Source organism: Acanthopagrus latus, chromosome 3, assembly GCF_904848185.1.
Source record: "Acanthopagrus latus isolate v.2019 chromosome 3, fAcaLat1.1, whole genome shotgun sequence".
Classification (NCBI taxonomy): Eukaryota; Metazoa; Chordata; class Actinopteri; order Spariformes; family Sparidae; genus Acanthopagrus; species Acanthopagrus latus.
In genome coordinates this window covers 1205856-1226106 of record NC_051041.1, presented here as the reverse complement: position 1 = coordinate 1226106, position 20251 = coordinate 1205856, and the positions used below count along the sequence as shown (strand labels likewise).

Genomic DNA, 20251 nt, shown 5'->3' with positions numbered 1-20251 from the left:
TTGGACCAGTTAGGAGTGTGTACGCCCGCCCCGTGGCCTGCAACAGCCAACGGGAGATTTCATAGACATGAGCCCCACACCTTGTTCCCGCCCCTCTCTCCTGAGCCAATGACATGCCAGCCTTCACATGACTGACGCACCATGTAGCCAATGAAATTTAAAATCTGTGAGTATCTAATTTAAATGGGGTTTTAAAGGGTCAAGCTTGGAAAAGATGCATGTTAATGTCATTTAATGCAAATAATAAAGGCTGTTTCACCTTTGCTCTTGTGTTTGACTGATTTATATTCAATGTCAGTGTAAATAAGGAGATAAAGAACCATAATGAGTGTAACGCTCCTGTTACTCTCAGACGGGGCGTTCTGAGGTCATAAATAATAATGATATTAATAATAATAATAATAATTCAGTGTTCTCCCACAGATTAACACCTACAGAGCCTTTAAATACATGAGGAAGAAACAGAAGAAGACGTGTTGAGCAAGATGCTTTTTTGAGAAACAGTTTCCTGTTCTCAGCCTACGTGGAGCGAGAAGTCGCACATTATCCTGTGAACTCATCAATCATGTCAGTCGGTATGAGAGTGAACACCTACAGCCGCCTGCTGCTGTTTGTCCTGGGCTGCAGCGTCAGCGCAGGTAAGAACTTTATATTTTGTCTTTATGTTTTTCCAGAGATTTATAATCACTTGTAATCACTTTTATGAAAAACAACAATGAACAACAACATCCAGCGTTTGTACACAAGACAAGTGTTCCTGTAAACTGTCAACAAGAATTCAGGCGATAACGTAATCGGTTACTTCCACATGACGTTGATGGTTGCATACAGTGTATTTAAAGATATATTACGTAACATTTCTTCATTAAAACGACTTGACCGTTAAAATCCAGTGAAGGAAGAAGTCAGGAAACCAGACTGAACCCGGGTGAAGAAGCTTTAAAAATAAAGCTGACGACACCTCTGTCTCAATTCCATCAGACAGATTTTCATCAGACCCGGAAAATTATCTGCTGTCTGTCTGTCACACGGCAAAGTTTAATAATATTAATCACACAACATCAGCTTTACTTGATGACTATCCAATTATGTGTGTGTGACTTTAATGTAGGAACATGATGCTCAAATTCAAGGTCACATTAAATGTGTTAATTAGAATGTGTTTCTGATCCTGACTGGAATATTAAACCACTTTTAGTTTCTTGCAACATTAAAAATGCAGACAGTCTGGACACAGATGTGTATTTATGTTTCTATTTGTGTTTCTCTTGCAGCAATAAAACATGAAATAATCGAGGAAAAGAAGTTAGCCGCTCTGCCTTGTCCTCACGCTGTGGAAGATAAAGTGACGTGGAGCAGAGAGACGAACGGAACCAGAGCTGATATTCTTACAGTTGATGGTGACAGGGAGGAGAAACACATTAAAAATGGAAGATTCAGTTCAGTGGCAGATCCTTTTAAATCCCTTTACATTAGCAGTGTTACCATCTCAGACTCTGGAAGATACTTCTGTAATGACGAAGCAGCGGCGGAGCTGACGGTGATCCCACCAGGTAACATCCAGTCTCAAAATCATCAGGTTAAGACAACAGTGGCCTCTGAGGAATACATGGAGCACACGTATGACAAAAACAATTTTTCTCATTATTCAGGAACAACCAGACGCTCTGCTGAAGTAAAAACCAGCATCGATCTCAAATGTCTGCCTGAGTTCACTGGGTCACGTGTTCCAAAGTGGACCAGACAGAAGAGTGGAACAAACATCACTGTTTACCCTCAGAATAATGAAGTACAGCACATGACACGCTTTCTCTATTCAAAAGAAGAAAAGATGTTGACTATAACACAAGTGCAGCGTGATGACGCTGGACTGTACTACTGTGATGGAAAACCTGTTTTGTATCTGGATGTGATGGAGGATGAGCAGTCTGACGCCGACAGAAGTGAAGGAAGAGGTATTTATACTTTACAATCAGCTGGCGTTAGCTAAAACAGAAAACAATGCTAACAGACACAAAATGTCCCGATGTGGTGAAAACACTGGTTCAGGTTGACCACAGTTGAACTGGTCACCTGGTATTGATGTGTGGGAAAATAAATGTATCAAAAAAAGAAGAAATTAAGAAGAAAGAAAGATATAGTATGAAAAAAGGAAGAATTCTGCATCAAAATGTTTAAAAACTACCAGATCTTTGTTGAGTTGTTCACTCACATCATCCCAAATGTTTCCAGTAATTTTCAGAGACTGAAGAAGGAAGTTGAAGGCAAATTAAAAAAAACACAACATAAATAAAACTTTAGTTCGTCTCTCAACATTTGAACCTCCGTCACAGCTTTTCATCAGAAATGGTGGCTGTTAACTGTGTGTCATCAATGTTTATTCTCCCCAAACAGACAGATTATTAACGGTACAACAGCCTTAAAATACACGAGCTACTGTAAGTGTGTCGAGGTGAAGCTCTGAGTGAAGTCAGCACTCAGCAGAGACTCTGGTTCTGGTTCTGGTTCTCTCTCTCCTCTCGGTAACGTTGCATTCATGAAGTAAAGTGTATTTCCCCGACAGTGGAGGTCCGCTCCGGGTCACTGCTGCAGTCAGGCTGATCGACAGGAGTGAGGATACATCACCTCTTTAATCCAGAAGTTACACAGTCATCTCTGAGCTCTCCTCCTGTCGGATCAGAACAGAACCTGATGAGACTTTTGCGTCTTTGTGTCGTTCATGGTCAGAATGGACTTAAATTTGCACCTAGAAGCATCTTCGTATAATCTACACACACTAAAAACCAGCATTCGGTCTGAAGACTGATACTTACACTCAATTAAATGACATGCTTGTTTGGGGATTGCATCATGGGAAATGCAGTTTAACACAGATCAGCATCATGTCTGTCTCTAATTTCTTGTTTAATTAATAAATCTTCCAGCTGCTGTGTTGGTCCCTGCAGTGCTCCTCCCCCTCCTCCTCATCATGGTCATCATCATCTTCATCACTTGGAGATGCAGCATCAGAAGACGAGGTGAACGATGGACATCACAGAACTGTAGCATCGTAAAGACATTAATGGAATAGTATATTTAATCACAGTGGTTGTAAAAGTAACATTTCAGGTTGAAACGACTGTATATCGTCATGTTTCAGTCGTTATTTGACACCAATTCTGTGATGTGAAACTTTCTGTATTTATCAGTTTTAAAGACGGTCGACAATCGATCACTGTGCACTGAATTAATAATGTTGTCACATTCATGTTTTTGTTAAGGAGGAGGACGTGAACAAACGGTCGAGGTCGTCTATGCTGAGACATCGAATATTCCTGCGTTTGAATCAGCACATGGTGAGAAATGAGAAAAGAATATTCCTGACTGTGACTGTGGCCAAAAAGTTAATTTATATAAGTGTGTGTTGAATTTATGTTTTAATTTCCAGACGGATCAAACCAAGAGGTCATGTACTCCGTCATCCAGGACCTTCCGCCGCCACGAAACGGTAAACAACGATCTGTTATCTGAATCGTTAGCTGCCGTCACACAGTCCGACCTTAAGTCACTGATGTGATGTATGTTTAGTTATTTATACTGCACAGATTTATGTTTATATTTATCTCTTTACAGTGATACTTCAGCCCAATGAGACTGTGTATTCTCAGGTCAGCTACAGTGTCATCAGGAGTGAAGGTATTGATCTATGTAATGTGGTGCAGATGCAGTAATACACTACAGCTGCAACTAAATGTTGTTTTCAGTGTTGACAAAACAGCTTGTTTTCTTTTTCTCACAGTTAATCAATTGATCAATGAGCAAAATTTGAAATTTGAAATCCCTCTAATCTTTGACCAATGGAGCAAAACCCAAAGATGTAGTAAATCAGCAAGTAGTCAAACATGGGAGAAAGACAGCAATAAATGATTTGGTGCTTTTGACGATAAACTGATGATCAAAATAGGCGTCAATCTATTGATTTGACACTTTTTATTTAAGTTTATCAAACTTATCAATATTTAGCTCTAAATAACATCTTGTTTATGTACTGGGACACAAAAACAGTGTGAGGGAAAAGTAAGCTATGAGTCCAGCAGCTAAAAAACATTGGTCAGGATCAGATCAGATAGAAACTGTTAGCTTGATTCTTATTGTTGTTGTTGTTGTTGCTAACATGCTAACAAACAGTCCAATATCACTCTGCTTTTAGATTAGCTCTTGGTCTCCATCAGTGTAGAATTGGTTTATTATCAGCATAGAGTCGGTTATCATCGGCATAGAGTCGGTTTATCGTCGGTGTAGTTGGATTATTGAGTTTGTTTCTTGATTGGTTAACTCAGCTGCCTCTCTGTACTATTTCTTTATCCATAGATGTGACACAGATGAAAAAACCCTGAAAAATGAACTCCTAGTTAATGGTTAGCTACAGTTACAGTGTTTTTTCAGAACAGGCTCTGGTTTTACAAAAAAGACATATTGGGAATGTTTGATATTTTGTTTGATTTGAGAAAAGACTGCTGAAGAAGTTCATTGTATTTTTTTTTGTGTTTTACAGAAAATCCTCAGGACCAAATAAAGAACACGTCGTCACCTTCAACCAAGAACTTGACTCAATAAATGTGTTGTTTGTGCAGTTTAATAATTTGTGTTTCTGTTGAGCCTTTACTTAATAAAATCACATGTAACTATCAGTGTTCTGCTATATTTCATCATTTTCACATTTACAGGTAATCTGATTTTTTGTTAATTATTCTAGACGGTTTAATGTCTTGAACTTGTGTTCCTCCAAACTCTGTATCAAAATGTAGTTAAATACCTGTGAGACAGTTCCGTGGGAAATACTACGCTAGCTTAGCCATTGGCGCCAGCGCACAAACACTAGCGGTAGATCACCTCCCAGACAGGCAGGCGAGGATGTCTGCTCCAGACCGAGAGCACACTAGCTTTGCCGATGGTGCCAGACAACAGAGGATCGCCACCCAGGCAGGCATGTGATCCCCAGTGAACCCCCGCTGATGCCCGCAGAGGGCCCCATCTCTCCCCCCGAGGTAACCTGGCATAGTGCGATGAAGAGTCACCAGAGACCTGCCTCATCCAAGTACAGCTGAAGAGACCAAAGAGACAGCAGTGCAAGTTGCCCTCGCTTTGGAAGGACCAACTATTCGCACCTGGGATTCTTAGAAATTGTCGGGGGGGGGGGGGACCAAATTGCACAAAAGGCAATTTCTACATAATGTTGCTCTATTTTGAGGGAAAAGAACTACAAAGATCCAAACCGCATCTGAAAAGAGGTCAGCTTAGCACTAGGGAGACTAAATTGTTAACATAACCCAACAAAATTAAATAGAACTGACTGTAAATGACATATGAGGGTTATACACACCTGGACAGTCGTGGAAAGAGTACTGAAAATCTGTATTCAAGAACCACTATAGTTCAGGGCACTACTGATTTGAACCAGCAACTCAGGACATGTGATGAAATGGTTAATCTAGACACCTGCTATAAACAAACGCCTCCTGAACTCGCTGCACTTGTCCTTCACCAAACAGTCAGTTTAGTTGATAGATTAGCAGAACACCAGGCTGACTGGGGTAGTGATTGCTAGTAGTGATCAGACTGAGGACGTAACACAGAGATGGAGGAGAAAGATGAAAACAGGGAACAGTGGAGGAAGAAAAGGGAATATATTCTGGCAGCAGCAGGCAACGTGGTGGGCATTGGCAACGTGTGGAGATTCCCCTACCTGTGCTATAAAAACGGAGGAGGTGAGCTGGAACAATATTTTACTTTATGAGTGTACCATTGACGAAAATAATTGATGATGTCTTTCCAGGGAAAGGAAATCCATTCCCATCCACTCCTCCCCTTTCTGTTGTTCATACTGGGCTCTGAGAATGCTTATTTTCTGTGACCTCGGTTCAGACTTGAGTCGGTATGTTTAAGCAAAAACTTTGTGCTTTGTCTCATAGTGTTGTTTCACACGGACTTTTTATCTCTCTGAGCGACTGAGACAGACTGGTTTTGTGCTTCCAGTGGGAAGAATGAACATGAATCAGTTTGTCCATTATAGGTTGAAAGGTTTCCTGATCCGCTAAACCAGTACAGTAAAGTCAAGAAAAGCTGCGCCGGTCAAAATAGAAGCACTTTGTCAAAATTAAATATACTTAAATAATTTGATGACTACAGGTCCAGGTAGGACAGCGTCTGGGTAAGGACCTGGACTGTGGTCTGCCTGTTAGTGAGCTATGATCTAGTCTGTGGGTCAGAATCAGAACATTCCTGTCATTGATTGACAATAATCACACTCTCTGTGTTTGAAGGACAATCCAATTTATACTGTTTTGCTTTGTATATATGTGGTGGCTTCCAGCTTCAAACTCTGATATGGGACCTTAATTTCCTCTCAGAGCAGCTTGTTCATTCACTCATGGGGGAACATAATGTATCATTGGCTTATTAATAGTGTAAATATTAAAATTCTTTGTTTGAATTTCTTCATCAGACCACACAGTGCCACTTTGTTTAAGCTAACATCAGTTCATTTATTTAAAGCGAAAGAGTGAAACTAGAGTGAAAATTGGCTAACATGGCTTTGCAATTAACACTATTACATGTGCCAGACAGGTAAACAGTTTGGTTGGTATCATATCATGGTGAGCCCTGTTCTTCAAACAGGGCTGGAAAAACTGCAGACCTGAGCACCTTTACCTTGGAGCAAATGTGCCGCCTTTTCTATCTCTAAAGGGTTAGTGAGAAGTTGGAGGTGTGCATCATGTTGCTTGCAGCTCTTCATCAAACAGTTTCCTGTAGTTCAATATTCACACAGAGTAAATAGATCATGAAACTTCTCCCTGGACGGGTTGTGCCAGCAGCTTGAGGAACCTGATGCTAAAAGTCTTCCTCCCTTCTCCTGACAGAGTTTCACCCAGCAGCTTTCTTAAGAGCAAATATGCTTTGTGAATAACTTTACTAGATGTCATATTATTTCTTTCTTAAAAAACTTCATGATGGCATGAAGTTTCTTTGGAAGCTTTATGAATATGACCCCTACACTTCTCAGAAGCTACTGACTATCATCCAATGACACTTGAGATTTCTATTAGCCTGTTTCAGATTTATCTACATGTCTAGGTGTTCACTTACAGGTGAATCAGACATGAAAAGTTACAATGATGAATGTATTTTTTGGGCCTGACATCGGCCTCGACATGAAGTGATAATGAAGGACTTGTTTTAGTGAGTACTTTAGTGGAAAGAATAGTTCATTGCTCAAATTAATAGGAAACATTTCACGTGTTGCCCTTGTAGCAGCTTATTTAATTTATTTCTTTGTTTGAATTTCTTCAACAAACTGCACAGTGCCACTTTGTTTAAGCTAACATCAGTTCATTTATTTAAAAGCTTATGAGTGAAACTTGGCTAACATGTCTTTGCAATTAACACTATTACATGTGCCAGACAGGTAAACAGTTTGGTTGGTATCATATCATGGTGCGCCCTGTTCTTCAAACAGGGCTGGAACAACTGCACACCTGAGCTCACTCACCTGCAGTAGTGGTTCAAGCTTTGTCGCCTGGGGCGAACCTCACCGCCAACACAGATAACTTACTTATTAGAGTAATCGTTGGAAATTTGGAACCACACACACACAGTAACAGCTATAATAGAAAATATACAATCATAAATACAAATAAGTACCAACAATTAAAGCCACTAACCACAAACAGACTTCCTGAAGTATTGATGGTGACAACTTCTTCTGCCTGTCAGGTGCCTTCCTGTTGCCCTACTGTATCTTCGCCTTGCTATGTGGCGTGCCACTCTTCCTGATGGAGGCTGTGATTGGTCAGTGCATGCAGGAAGGCTCCGCTACCTGTTGGACAAAGCTCTGCCCACTGGCACAAGGTAATCACATTATTTCTGGTCACCTTTAATGACAAAGTGTCAAAGCTGTGTGAGTCTCTGTATAATTCTATATTAAAGAGATATTCCAGTGTAATCCATGGTCTAACACACTGTGACATCGAGTAAGACCCCCCCAGAGAGATCAAGTTAGCAGACCGCTAGTTTAAGTAGTTTTGGCAACCTCAGAAATAACACGATAACAACACACTGCAGTATCGCCTCCAACAAGAAACCAACATCAAAAAGCCACAAATAATGTTCAGAACAGCACCAAACTTCATAGTTCAAGGCATCAAACATCTGCTAGCTTAGCCGGATTTCTACTGTAAAGTGAACACAGCTCACCACTCTCCTGCAGCAGCTTCCTGTTGTGGGGAAGTCCTGACGAGTCGATTACCGAGTGCAGTTATAAATGATCAATTCTGTTCTTTTCCCTGTGAAATGCTATTTCACAACATTTGCAAATTATTCCATTATCCAAATATGTTAAACACACAAATTACAATTTAGCGTAGCCAGAGCAAATGATTTACCTGAAAGTGGAGCTGAAACTGAGGTTTTTTGTGTGTTGTCCCCCTCCAGGAACAGGCTTTTCTATGGTCATGATCCAGCTGTATGCCAGACTGTACAGCATCGTTCTGGCCTGGGCGCTCCTCTACCTCATCTACTGTTTCAGAGACCCTCTGCCCTGGGCCACCTGCAGCAATCCATGGAACACCGGTCGGTGTCGGATCAGAGCGGGGCTCAGATTAGTGGCTACCCTGCTGAAAGGATTCGCAATGTTTTAATAATAGAGATTATTTTGATGCTAGTGTACCAGTGCCCGTAGCACCCGAAAACTAAACTACAGTAAATCTTAAAAGTGCCTCTTTCGTTGTAAATATGCTTTTACACAAAGGTTTGACTCATATACATTCACTAATAAAGCCTTGGTTGCGTATCGTTTTACTTGTGATTAAAAATCATATTTTTACGTCACCATTTGTTCTCTCCTGTCCTTTCCGTCTTCCTTTTTAAATTAACTCAACTACCAAAAAATGACGTGATGCTGAAAATAAGAACCACCTGATTATCATCCTGATGAGCATTTCAGTGACATGATATGAAGACTGATAATCAGTTTGATCATTTGCCTTCCCATCAACAGACAGATGTGTGGAGCTCAGCTCTGCCAACAGGACTGCAGCAGACAGTCACAAGCTGACAGTAAACTGGACCTCAGACAAGTCTTCCGTCTCTGAGTTCTGGGAGTGAGTTGAAGTCATGATAAACCAGCACTTCACTTGACTGCTGCTGCAGCTGCTAACTTGTAAAAAGGAGTGTTAGCAGTAACTCTTCATGCATGTGACATCACTGACTGTCAACGCAGGAGAGGAGTGCTGTCCATGTCGAGGGGAATCGAGGAGGTGGGTTCAGTCCGGTGGGAGCTGCTGCTGTGTCTCCTGGCCAGCTGGGTGGCCTGTTACTTCTGCATCTGGAGAGGAGTCCACTCCACAGGAAAGGTCTGGACAAACCGTACACTGTAGTTCATATCTAACTTGGGTTTTATTTTAACTACACACACGGGCCCAAAATACACACAGATGCATTTACATGGCTGTCACATAGAGTTGAGGAGTGTGGTACCTTGCTCATGGGCACCTCAGCAGTGTTGTGTAGAGGTGACTAGCACCTCTGCATCAAGAAAGTGAAGAGTAAGGCTGTGAAGTGAGTTTGTTGAGGTCAACATGCAGACAGTTCCCTCGGTTGGGATCCTTGTAAATAGCCGTAGATCAGGAACTCTCTGATTTCTGTCACTTGTTTTATTGTATGTTTAATTTATCACTTGTGTCTTTCTTCAGTTTTTATGATTGTGATGTTTTTGACTGTGAATGCTGATCATGAAGTCGGCTGCGATGCAATAGGGCGCCAGCTAAAATCTTGCCTGGGTCAGGACCGGCACTAACAGAAGAAAATAACGGGTATTTCTAGAACCTAATGCAGTGATTGTACGTGGCTCGCTATATACTGAATCACCACGTATATTTCAGGTGGTGTATTTCACGGCTGTGTTTCCCTATGTGACGCTGGCCATCCTGCTGGTCAGGGGCTTGACGCTGCCAGGAGCCTTGCAGGGCGTCATCTTCTACCTGTATCCAGATCCTTCTCGTCTGGCAGACCTTCAGGTGAGGACAAACTGATTGTGAAGTGGTACAGTTGTTTATAAGGTGAATTTACCTGAGTAAAACAAAACCCTGTGTGACACACTGTGATTTTCCATCTTTGTTAATTAGGTGTGGCTGGAGGCTTGTACTCAGGTGTTATTCTCATATGGTATTGCATCAGGAGCCACAATCACATTGAGCAGCTACAACAAAGTCAAATACAACTGTTGCAGGTGAGTCATGTGATCAGTAGGTCCACTAACATGTGCGGCTATATGGGTCATCCCAGAATTAGAGGACATCTGGGCTTCGGAATTTACAAAATATCAACCTTCTATTTGACAATTGTCTGTTACATATTCATCAATAATAGGTATTAAACAATACAGAGCTTTATTGGCTCATCTCAGGCATAAAAGGGATTTTTTTAAATTACATGTTTCATTTGATATTTGCTAAATCTGGCGAGAACCTGATACCAACACTCAGTAACAGGGTTGCCAATACATGCTAAATTTAGCTTTTTCTCACAAATCTATGCTAGCTGTTTAGCTAGCTGTTAGCATTTAAAAAGATGACAAACTTACATAAGTAAACAAGTTTTTTTTGTTCGTTATTTAAGTATTTATATTATTCTGGAAATATGTGAGGTAAAGCAAGGCTGACAATGTTATAAAAATATGAAAATATGATCGAGGACGTACCTTTGCTCTACTCATGCTGGGAAACTGTTTGATGATGTCACTTCCTGTCTATCATGTGGCTCACGCTTTTCTTCTTCTTTTACCAGGATAAAAAGTTTAAGGTAACAGGGCTGCTTAGATTTAAAGGTCATTTTGACAGTTTTTATTCAATTTGGTCACTAAGGGTGTGGGACAAGAGAAAAATAGCATATTAGGGGGAACTCCAGACTTATTTGGTATTTTGGAAAATATTTTCAAATAATATTTTCTCCCAGTTTATTTAGAGTTGGACTCTGGACAACAACTGCATGATTTTGTATTTTGTAAAATTATCATTTGAAATTTCAGGGGTGGGAGTTTAGAGGAGTATGACAAGCTGTGTGTGTGTGTGTGTGTGTGTGTGTGTGTGTGTGTGTGTGTGTGTGTGTGTGTGTGTGTGTGTGTGCAGGGACAGTCTGTGGTTGTGTGTGCTCAACAGCTGCACCAGCTTCGTTGCAGGCTTCGCAGTCTTCTCCTCTCTGGGCTTCATGGCCCACGAACAGGGAATCCCCATCGACATGGTGGTCGAATCAGGTATTCTCTCTCTGTCAGACCTGAGAGTCAAATCTACACTCACATGTCCGGAGGAAGACTCCCGCACACTGTCCACAACACTTCCACTTCAGTTTGGGGTTCAGTATCCAGCGACCTTCTGATCACTAGCCGACCTGCTCGAGCGGCTGAGCCACAGCCGCCCCTGCGTCAAAACCACTTTTTTTAAAGACATCATAACAGGAGAAGCTTATGTATCAATCACTGTGTTTCAGTACACAATAGAAATAGTGTACCAGTATAAGTGGAATACAGAAGTATAGTTAGAGCTTAATGTGTCGTCAAGAGCCGAGATCAGAAGTCAAGTTAGTCATCTAGGCCGCTACGAAGCATGTTCTAATGTTTCAGAGGTTACATCTTCACAAAAGAGTTCACAAACAACAGGAACTAGTGCAGAATTTACAGAACTTGATCTTCTAGGGCTGAAACAAAAATCTACGGCAGGTGGAGAAGACAACAACTGAAATGTCCCCTCGATCCTCCAGGTCCTGGACTGGCTTTCATCGCCTTTCCTCAGGCTTTAACCATGATGCCTGTTCCTCAGCTGTGGACTGCCTGTTTCTTCATCATGCTCTTTCTGTTGGGACTCGACACAGTGGTGAGACGAAGAAGACGCACAACACAGACCTGCTGCTGGTGACCTGCACAATATTCATTTAATGTACCAAGATACGCTAGTTCAGCGAACAACAACGTCTGACTGCAGATTACAAACGTTTGCAGAGTTTTTAATTTAAGTGCAGTGTACTTCCAAAAGACGCTCTTCAAAAATAAAATGTGTTTCTGTGTGTGAACTGACTGAGTCGCTCGCTGCTCCTATAGGGAATAAATGTGCAGATCCTGATTCCTGATGTCTGAGTGGAGCTCTTCAGTTTAAAAGCAACCAGATTAAAGCTGCTACACTTATATCAGCGAGCCACATTCTGCACGTGTTACAGCAGCGTGGCTGCGTAGTAAAAGAATGTGGACACTATACTATATTTATATTCCACCTACAACATTTACATTTTACACAACGTCCCAACTTCATTGGAACTGGGGTTTGTAATTACAGCAAAATCACTTCAAACGCATCAATACCACAAACAGACCACAAATATAAATAATCATATCTGCAATATCAAAATACTGAGTGAGGTTTAGAAAGCAGCAGGCCTCCTACCTCAGCTCAGGTTATTAACAGCCTATAGGTGCTGCTCAGCCAGAGGCAATTAAAGGGCAATTACACTTAGTGATAATTAAGACCCAGACAGACTCTCCACACTACATGTTTGAATTTGCTGAAGTTGTTTTCTTCCTGCTTGTGTGTTCCAGTTTGCAGGTTTGGAAGCTCTAACGTCGGCAGTGATGGACATGTTCCCAGGACAGATGCGTCGACCCTGGCGCAGAGAAATCTTCCTCGTCTTCTTCTGCTCTGTCTGCTTCCTCATACAGATCTCACTCACCACTCAGGTACCACACACCTGTGAGATCACACTCATCAGCTGACATTCAACATGTTCTCATTCTGAAGGAGTCATTTCCTCTGTGTTGTCCAGGGAGGAGTGTACCTGTTCCAGCTGTTCGACTGCTACGGTGCTAACGGAGCATCTCTCTTATTTCTGGGCCTGGTCGAGTGTGTTGCTGTCGGCTGGGCCTTTGGTAAGTGGACCGAAACTGTGTTTCAGAACCAAGAGGTCCGATCATTTAAACTGCTGCTGACAAACTGTAGTGATCTTGCAGGAGCTGACCGGATGGGTGATATGGTTGAAGACATGACAGGACAGAGACCGTGGCTTATTTTCAATCTGTGCTGGCGTTACATCACCCCTCTGATCTGCACAGTGAGTTTCACACTGCTGCAGGAGTCACACACACACACACACACACACACACACACACACACACACACACACACACACACACACACACACACACACTTACTCGACCACAAGGCGACAAGGCGAGTCGCAGCAGCAGTTCGACGTCATTATCCTCACTCGCCATTTTCATCTTCTTCTTGTTGTGTTCGGTTTCTTCTTCTACTGTCTGTTTGTTTACAGCGTGCAGGATTTATGCACATGCTCCGTCTCTTCTTCTCTGTTTCTGGTGAATTTCAAGCGCCACCTACAGGCTGGAATATGAACTACAGCGTGTTGAGTTGTTTTCAGTGGATCCGTTTGGATGCAGATATTCTTGAAATGATGCTGAGGAAGACGGAGGAAAAAAAAAGATTGTTTGGGTGCGTGTGGATGAAGCCTAAGAGACACATCGCTGGTGTGAACAAACAAAGATGGCGTAAAGACGATCCTTCACTGCGGTGACGATGAGGATTCTCTGGGTGAAAAGGGCCTCAGCTTTTTAGTGGCACACATGGAATTAAAATTCATGAATTTCACAACCAAACTTCAGTCAACAAAAAATATCATACGACCTCATAAGAAACACGGATGACAGTCATACTGCTGTGAAGCTGGGAGGCCTCACAGTGTTACAGCCTGTTTGTTCCTCTGCTTTTTCTTCAAGGTTTGCTTCATCTGCTCATTTGTGGACTATCAGCCTCTAACATCCAGTGGGGGCGCCGTGTACCCAGCCTGGGCCTACAGACTGGGCTGGGTCATCGCCCTGTCGTCTGTGGTTCCAGTGCCCATCTGGGCTGTCGTCAAGATCTGTCTCACTGAGGGCACCATCGGCCGGGTGAGAGCACCGAAACATCCTGCCGAATGTTTTTAAACATTTATCATTCGTTCATCTAATTGTCCTTTCGTCCATCAGCGACTGACGGTTCTGTGGCATCCTGTTAAACATCCCGTCATTCCCAAGAATACGGAAGAACAATCCCTAAATGAAACGGAGATGATCTCAGCGTCGATATGAAATGAACGGATGTTACGGAAGGCACAATGTGGAGTTCTTTGTCATGTTTCCATTCAGTGTTGTGTAAAACACTGAGGAACAGTAGACGTTTCCTTCCTCCTGCTGCCGCCATCTTGCATCACGATCTACTTAAAGTGTTCCATCATAACTCTGCACAACCCAGCTGAGAGAAGCAGTTTTACTTATTACACACCTCAAATGTTGAATTATAGAAATGTTACTGTCACTATTTACATGTCGATGTCTTTATGAATGGAACTGCATCACGTTCTCCCTCCCAACACATCAAATACACCATAGAAATGAACTGATAGCACATATTAGCTTAGCATGAAGACTGCCAGTGGAGATACAGCTCCTTCAAACACTCGTGACTATTGTTCAGAATAAAAACTGCAGAAGACAATCATGATACAGACTGACTGTTTTTATTTTGTATAAATACATTTAGCTTTTGTGTTTTTCGTGTTCGTGCATTTTTATGGAGGCTTGTATGAAATATGTCAGTTCTTTTGTTTGAAAGTGAAAGTAAAAGTTACGGTCTCAGCTTCTAATATCAGTGCTGTAGTCGATGTCTTTGAATACTGAAAATAAATTACAGGAACATTTTACTTTTCTTCATCCCAGAAAAAAAAAAACATTAAAGAAACACTGAATGAGAGAGCAGAAGCTGAGGGAACAGAGACGTTTCTGCTGTAATATTAGCTCAAATATGTTTATTGAGTTTTTTATATATTAATCTAACAACAACGCTCAGTACAACACTGGTCTATATTGTACAGCTTTTAGGTGAATGTTTTCAGGTGAAGTACATTTCCATCCGTGCCCACAGGGGGGGCTGTTGGCTGCACAACGTTACCCTACAACAGGAAATGTTGAAAGAGAAGAAAATGAGGTTCTTCCACAGGTTGCTGTTCTGTAAGGTGCCTCCACTCGGGCCCAAAGAAAACAAAGTGAGTGACAGAACCAGCTGACCGGGCTCACAGCAACAGCCAGTTATCACATGATGAACAAACGTTTTCAACTTATCAGCCTCTGAATGTGAATCATCATCTGATCTTGAACCAGCTGGACTTCCACTGAGTGAACATTAGTGTATAATTCAGCAAGAGAGACACGTTAATATATATTACGATAACAAATAATCACTCACATGATTGTCAGATGTATAATAAAAGAGTCACCAGTGTACATGACCGAGCGTCAGCTCTCATACAGTCGGAGAATCATCATTCCTGTGCTGCCCTGGTTGTGAAGGTCAGAGTCTCTGTCAGGGGGAGGAAGGTTCTCTAGGTGCCATTCAGCGACACCTGGAACTTGAAGGAGCGTGAAGTTATCAGCACCGATTAGTCTGAGACGCTGTTTGGCTTCATTAAACTCTTTCTGTTTACGGATTTCTGCGTCAGACAAGAAAAGCCAGTGGCCAGAGAAGTCTCGGGCAGGTTGAAGATGAGTATTTTTCCAGCACCCTCTGTTTTCCAGTTCATCTATGTGGTCGAGGAGGGATTCGACTTTTCTCTCCAAAGCTACTATTAGGGTTGAGTGCAAATTTTGGTATCATTCCAATACCAAGTAATTACAGGGCCAGTACTGCTGTCATAAAGTACCTGTAATACTCCTGTTGAAAATGAGCTTGAGCCCACAATGAAAATACGGTAAATACGTAATCATGCTTTTACACGAAGGTTTGAATCATATACATTCACAAAAAAAAGCCTTGGTGTCATTTTGGCGAGTTTCACTTTAATCACTGTTTTTGAATAAATGTTAACAGAAATGAATGAGATTAAAGGTTCTGACTGTGTTCTGGAGCTAATAAAGCTCGTTAGCTCAGTTAGCCGTGCAGCTAACAAGAGAGGAGCTGTTGACCGCTGGGACCGAAAGCTTTTCAGGTGTCTGTTATCTCTACAACATGAGACATCGACGTCTTCACATCAAGTAAAATGTCTTCACATTCTGTTTTTAATTGTAGTTCATTTTAAAATTCTTACATTGACCTTTAAGACCGCTTCAAAAGGAACCGACCCGGCTTCAAACAGCCGGGACTTCATCTCTTTACACTCTGAGCTGTGAATATTAAAGTTTCATTTTCCAGGACAATGACGTTCAGTTCCTCAGTCAGCGGAGGAGGAAGAGGAAGAGGAAGAGGAAGAGGAAGACGACCAGTCGGGATGAGTGACTCTGCAGCTTCGGTCTGATCAGCAGAAGTTCTGAACATGTTGAGTTTTATGATCTTCTGTCCCGTCTGGTTCCTGCTCACAGTTCTGATCGCCTGCAGAGAGAACTCCACCGGTACAGGTCGGTCCACAGGTTCTGAATCTTTAATATCAGTCATTTTATTATATTACTGAGTTGTTTTCTGTGTCTGAGTTACTTAATCGCTCACATGGACGTTAACATCTGTAGTTTGAGATTAAATACTTAAAATAAAAGTGTATTTCTGAAGTTTGAAGACGTTTTGTACAATAAAAAGATGAGAATCATTTGACTGACGATTAGCTTTATGTTTTACTTTTCATAACAGGCTCAAAAAAGGTTCAATTGTACTGAGAAAGAAAAAGTCCAACAGTGATTTACAAACAATAAAAGCTGTAAACAGAAAATACCTCAAGTAACTGTGACTAAAACTAACTGTCATCTAGAAAATAAAACAACATTCCAGTTTAATTATTCACATAATGTGAATGTTTGAACTGAGTGTTCTTCTGTCTGTGTAGTTATTTACGGCAGGTCAGCGTGTTTCCATGAGATAAAACAGGAATAGAAGCTAAAACAGGAAACGAGGCTAAAAACTGAACATCAGCAGGAGATGAGTGACACGGCGACTGTATTTACACCGACTGTACTTTTACTACAGTCACACATCTGAGTACTTCTTCCACCTCTGAGGAAGAGAAGACTGTTTTCTGACTTCATTAATAAGTAATAAGAGTTTAACTGGTTTATTAGACAACATAGAAACATTAAAATATTACTAATATAACCTGCAGATAAATAAAACATCTGCAACACATCTGTCAGAGGACGTTACACCTTTCTTCACGTTACAGAGAAAAATCTTAATATTTCCATGAAAGTGAAAAGTTTTACAGTAAATCAACTGTATAATGTAGTAATGTACAGTAATCTGTGGTAATCTACAGTAAACACTAGATTACTATAAAACAACAGGGACACGTCAGGCTGTTCTGATCCGTGGATTCTGTCAGAGGTCAGATTCAGATCTGTTCTCTCCTCCAGCAGTGATCCTGTTTTCAGTCCCGGAGGATCATCACGTCCGCCTGCCGTGTGGCGGCTCTGGCAGCTCTGATGTGGTCTGGACTCACCAGGACCGGATGGTCCTTGTGACCCGACAGGGGAGCTACGAGACCAACGAGGACCCCCGGCGGTACCTTCTGCTGCCTGACGGCAGCCTGCACCTGCTGCACCTCGACGACTCCGACGGTGGAGAGTATCGCTGCAACCAGCAGCTGGTGGCCGAGCTGCAGGTGCTCACAGGTAGACTGAGAGCAGTGCATTGTGGGACATATGTAGAAGGGTGTCTTTAAGAGTCTCACTCCCAGGTGGTCCCCTCTCTGTTTCTGGCCCTCAGGTGAGGACTTCAGGGTCCCTGCAGGCCGGACGCTGCTGCTCCCCTGCCGCAGCTCCTCTAAAGCCAGACAGAAGTGGTTCTTCTACAGGAGGGACGGAGGGAAGCGAGAGCTGATCTTCACCTGGTTCAGGAACGGGACGATGAAACCGGAGAGGAGTCGGCTCAGCTACGAGAACGAGGCGCTGCAGATCCGCGACCTGCAGCCGGAGGACGCTGGAGAGTATCAGTGCAACAGGAAGACGAGCTCAGTCACCGTCCTGACAGGTGGCTCGGCTGTTTGCACTTTCCTATAGAAGCTGATGGAGTGTTTGGTTTCCAACATGTTCTCAGAGACGTCACAAATCTAAAAATATCTTTTATTTTGTTAATCAGTGCAGCCGGAGCCGACCAGCATCCATCAGACCAGCAGGACAACAACCACACCTGCTGTGAGGACAACAGGTGGGAGCTGTTCACGGCTCAGTTATTGAGTTCTTCATCTTTTCTACTATCATACTTTACTTTTTTTCTTTGTCAGACGTGGTTGAAACAAAGAAGAAGGAGAAGAAGAAGCCGGAGAACGGTCGGTCTCACTTCCTGTCTCAGTATCCAGATGTTTGGATGTCAGCTGACCAGATGTTTTCTGCCGTCTCTCTCTCAGCTCTGCTCGTCGTCGCCATCGTCAGTCTGGCGTTAATGATCCTCCTCATGGCTGCCGTCTGCGCACTGCTGACCAGCATGAAGTGCAGGAGGAAGAAGAACAGCAGGAGTGCAGGTAGGTGCAGGTCTGACGCACGCAGAGCACCTGCTGCACCTGAAGAAGAGCTGACTCAGAGAAACGTCTTGAGCTGAACTCGCTGGACAAAAGACATCGTGGATTATCAGTTTGCTCTTCTTGGCAAATAACGGATCAATTAATAAACTGATTAGTGAGAATAAATAAATGTTGTCTCCACGTCTGTCCTCAGCTCCACGGAGGCGTGAGGACACGGAGCTGCAGCCGTGGACGACGTCCAGCGGACACACTGGTAACTCCGTCACCTGTCCGTCCTCAGGTGTGTCCTCAGGTCCGTCTCACCGTTAACACACCTGTCTCCCGTCTGTCTGCAGAGTGCGAGCTGTACGAGAGTCCGTCTGTGCCGGAGGAGACGATCCATTACGCCTCTCTGGGCCGACAGAACTGGAGGGAGAGGCCGAGCAGGACTCCTCCGGATCAGGACCACCACAGAGTCATCTACTCGTCCGTCATCACCAGAGCTGCCGCCAAGTAGACTACAAACACTGACTGTTTCCTGATGAGGAGGCCGGTTCTGACCCAAACCTCCTGGAGTCTGTGTGTGATGACGACAAGACTCCAGGTTTGTTATCGTCTCTCAACAACAAGTTGGACTCCCTGAATGTTGAACAGTTCTTTTAAATGTTGCTCTGGTTCTGGTTCTAAATCATGTGAATCAGCGTTAACCTGAACTGTGTATATTTACATGTATAGTCAGATCCATCATTTACTGTTTTCACTCGCTCTACCTTGCCTGTGATTGGCTGTTCCTCATTGCTGTCATTGGTTGGGTTGTTCGGGTCAGAACCATCAAGGGCTTGAATCTAATGGACCGTTTTCTTTTACAGTGCTTGTGGATCAGGGAGCTGCTCAGTAGTTTCCACAAGTTATCTGCGACACTGGTCTGTCTGTGTCTTCATGTTTTTAAATTTCCCACTCAGAACTTCCTGAAGCTGTTCTGGGTTCAGAGGCACGAGCGAGGCCGTTGTTTTTGGGTCGGGTTTGAATATCAGAGGCAGAGTTACAAACGTCACGCCGTCATCACATCATGTCACAAAAAACTAGTTTTGTTTTTAAACTTTGGTTCATCAGTGAACTTCAGAGCTGCTGCCAGGTGAGGCCATGCTAGCTGTTTCCATTTGTTTCCAGTCTTTATGCTAAGCTAAGCTAAGCTAAGCTACATCCTTAGAACACCCTCAGTGTGTCTCACCTGCGGCTCCAACAGTGTTGTGTGACTGCAGTGTGTTGTGACGTCCAGCAGGTGGCAGCATGACGTCACCTCACCTCTGCTGTGTCCAGATCACAGCCTGGTTCTGATCCTGGATATAAACGGGTCCATGTTCTAAAATCATTGTGCAGTAATAATTAAAATATGTGTGTTTTGTCTCTTAAAGCTACTTTATTCTATTAGTAATAATGAATAAACCCTAATAATCATGTTATTGTTCTAAACTAAACACTTTATAACTTTTAATCGTTGAGATCATCCGAGTTCAGGTGTGACATCACACAGCCTGACTCAGGTGTGAGCCGGCAGGTAACCTCAGCTGAAAGTGGAAGAAGTCCTGCAGGTTGATCTTCATGGTGGTCCCGAGGCTCGGTTCCGACCCGGGGGCCCAAAAACATCTGCTGAGTGATGAAGAGGAGCAAATCTGTTGTCCTGGTTACTGATGTTATCAGATGTAAATGTGATTTAAGGTACAAATATTTTATGTCATTCGTTAAAAGAAACTTAGAAGAATTA

General features: G+C 42.7%; 3 protein-coding genes across 4 annotated transcripts; all 3 read left to right on the top strand.

The window, feature by feature from the left end:
* Window positions 1-58: 58 nt before the first annotated feature.
* Window positions 59-4670, top strand: LOC119016468. Its single transcript, XM_037092285.1, has 9 exons — window positions 59-166; window positions 424-638; window positions 1275-1553; window positions 1653-1955; window positions 2925-3017; window positions 3261-3335; window positions 3428-3487; window positions 3613-3675; window positions 4535-4670. The coding sequence occupies exons 2-9, from the start codon at window positions 566-568 to the stop codon at window positions 4594-4596; spliced, it is 1008 nt and encodes a 335-aa protein (XP_036948180.1). The 5' UTR covers window positions 59-166; window positions 424-565; the 3' UTR covers window positions 4597-4670.
* A 947-nt stretch (window positions 4671-5617) lies between these two features.
* On the top strand, window positions 5618-14557 carry LOC119016464 (sodium- and chloride-dependent betaine transporter-like). The gene is made up of 14 exons (XM_037092271.1): window positions 5618-5747; window positions 7753-7887; window positions 8470-8607; window positions 9035-9137; window positions 9257-9389; window positions 9918-10052; window positions 10161-10264; window positions 11163-11287; window positions 11791-11903; window positions 12620-12757; window positions 12844-12946; window positions 13028-13128; window positions 13811-13981; window positions 14060-14557. Exons 1-14 carry the CDS (start codon window positions 5618-5620, stop codon window positions 14159-14161), a joined length of 1731 nt encoding a protein of 576 aa, XP_036948166.1. The 3' UTR covers window positions 14162-14557.
* Window positions 14558-15927: 1370 nt separating this feature from the next.
* On the top strand, window positions 15928-20153 carry LOC119017152. 2 transcript variants are annotated; one of them, XM_037093618.1, is made up of 8 exons: window positions 15928-16459; window positions 17405-17659; window positions 17754-18017; window positions 18126-18194; window positions 18271-18315; window positions 18394-18507; window positions 18701-18760; window positions 18843-20153. In XM_037093618.1, exons 1-8 carry the CDS (start codon window positions 16378-16380, stop codon window positions 19001-19003), a joined length of 1050 nt encoding a protein of 349 aa, XP_036949513.1. In that variant the 5' UTR covers window positions 15928-16377; the 3' UTR covers window positions 19004-20153. The 2 variants fall into 2 exon arrangements, with proteins under 2 accessions (XP_036949513.1, XP_036949512.1); XM_037093617.1 differs by having other exon boundaries at window positions 17402-17659.
* Window positions 20154-20251: the final 98 nt, after the last annotated feature.

Excerpts from the sequence above, each read along its gene's own strand:
- LOC119016468 (XM_037092285.1), top strand. The coding sequence starts at position 566 with ATGTCAGTCGGTATGAGAGTGAACACCTACAGCCGCCTGCTGCTGTTT. Across the intron at positions 1,956-2,924 it reads CGACAGAAGTGAAGGAAGAG|CTGCTGTGTTGGTCCCTGCA; the intron begins GTATTTATACTT and ends TAAATCTTCCAG. Across the intron at positions 3,488-3,612 it reads CCTTCCGCCGCCACGAAACG|TGATACTTCAGCCCAATGAG; the intron begins GTAAACAACGAT and ends ATCTCTTTACAG.
- LOC119016464 (XM_037092271.1), top strand. The coding sequence starts at position 5,618 with ATGGAGGAGAAAGATGAAAACAGGGAACAGTGGAGGAAGAAAAGGGAA. Across the intron at positions 10,265-11,162 it reads GTCAAATACAACTGTTGCAG|GGACAGTCTGTGGTTGTGTG; the intron begins GTGAGTCATGTG and ends GTGTGTGTGCAG. Across the intron at positions 13,129-13,810 it reads TCACCCCTCTGATCTGCACA|GTTTGCTTCATCTGCTCATT; the intron begins GTGAGTTTCACA and ends TTTTTCTTCAAG.
- LOC119017152 (XM_037093617.1), top strand. The coding sequence starts at position 16,378 with ATGTTGAGTTTTATGATCTTCTGTCCCGTCTGGTTCCTGCTCACAGTT. Across the intron at positions 17,660-17,753 it reads CGAGCTGCAGGTGCTCACAG|GTGAGGACTTCAGGGTCCCT; the intron begins GTAGACTGAGAG and ends TCTGGCCCTCAG. Across the intron at positions 18,316-18,393 it reads GAAGAAGAAGCCGGAGAACG|CTCTGCTCGTCGTCGCCATC; the intron begins GTCGGTCTCACT and ends TCTCTCTCTCAG.